This window comes from Penaeus monodon, chromosome 32 (genome assembly GCF_015228065.2).
Source record: "Penaeus monodon isolate SGIC_2016 chromosome 32, NSTDA_Pmon_1, whole genome shotgun sequence".
In the NCBI taxonomy this organism is placed as follows: Eukaryota; Metazoa; Arthropoda; class Malacostraca; order Decapoda; family Penaeidae; genus Penaeus; species Penaeus monodon.
This window is the reverse complement of record NC_051417.1, coordinates 37,805,032-37,805,615: the sequence shown is the minus strand read 5'-3', so window position 1 is coordinate 37,805,615 and position 584 is coordinate 37,805,032. Positions and strand designations below refer to the sequence as shown.

The following is a 584-nucleotide window of genomic DNA, read 5'->3' as shown; positions in this document are numbered from 1 at the left end:
TTTTCCCTTACCTTAGCGTCCCCTGCACCAATGTATGTCCGAAGCGGAAGGCAGCGGTAGAAAATTCGTTGTTCATGTTGGCATTTATGTTGGGGTTGTAGTCGAAACTGAAGCCGCTGTTCCTCACGTTGATGCCGAACTCTCGCATGAAGTTGGGCCCTACAAAAGCCTTAACTTTAGTCTCCTCAGCACGAGATAACTTTCATTTTCATTCAAGAAGCAACTAAAGAACTGCTGATTACGGCATTCGAGATGCGAGAGGATGGGAAAGGGAAAAGAAAAAGAAAGTATCGGCAACTACAGAGGACAACTGGCGGCTGTGGGCTCACCTACGATGATGGGCAGCCACTCGTTGTAAGTGATGTGCTGCATTTCGGCAACGATGATCCTGCGCGCCTGCTGAAACACGGCCTCGTCCGGCCAGGAAGGGTTGAGCTGCTGCAGCGCGCGGGCAACGCGGTTGTGCTCCCTGAGCCAGAGGGTGTGGATGGCCGTCAGGCCCGGCTGCTCGTTCACGCGCGAGTCGCCTGCAGGAGAAGCGGGTTAGGGAGCCTGACAAATCCACCAAGCACAGTGGCACTTGC

The 584-nt window shown here is 54.1% G+C and overlaps 1 protein-coding gene across 1 annotated transcript in view; it reads right to left on the bottom strand.

Annotated features, from left to right (window-relative positions):
• The window catches only part of LOC119593863 (chorion peroxidase-like), a 39,506-nt gene that overhangs the window by 16,982 nt on the left and 21,940 nt on the right, over positions 1 to 584 (bottom strand). Inside the window, exons 11-12 of the mRNA XM_037942893.1 lie at positions 330 to 527; positions 12 to 159 (exon numbers count right to left, since the gene is read on the bottom strand). Coding sequence (XP_037798821.1) covers positions 12 to 159; positions 330 to 527 — 346 coding nt within the window. The remainder of the gene's footprint in view (positions 1 to 11; positions 160 to 329; positions 528 to 584) is intronic.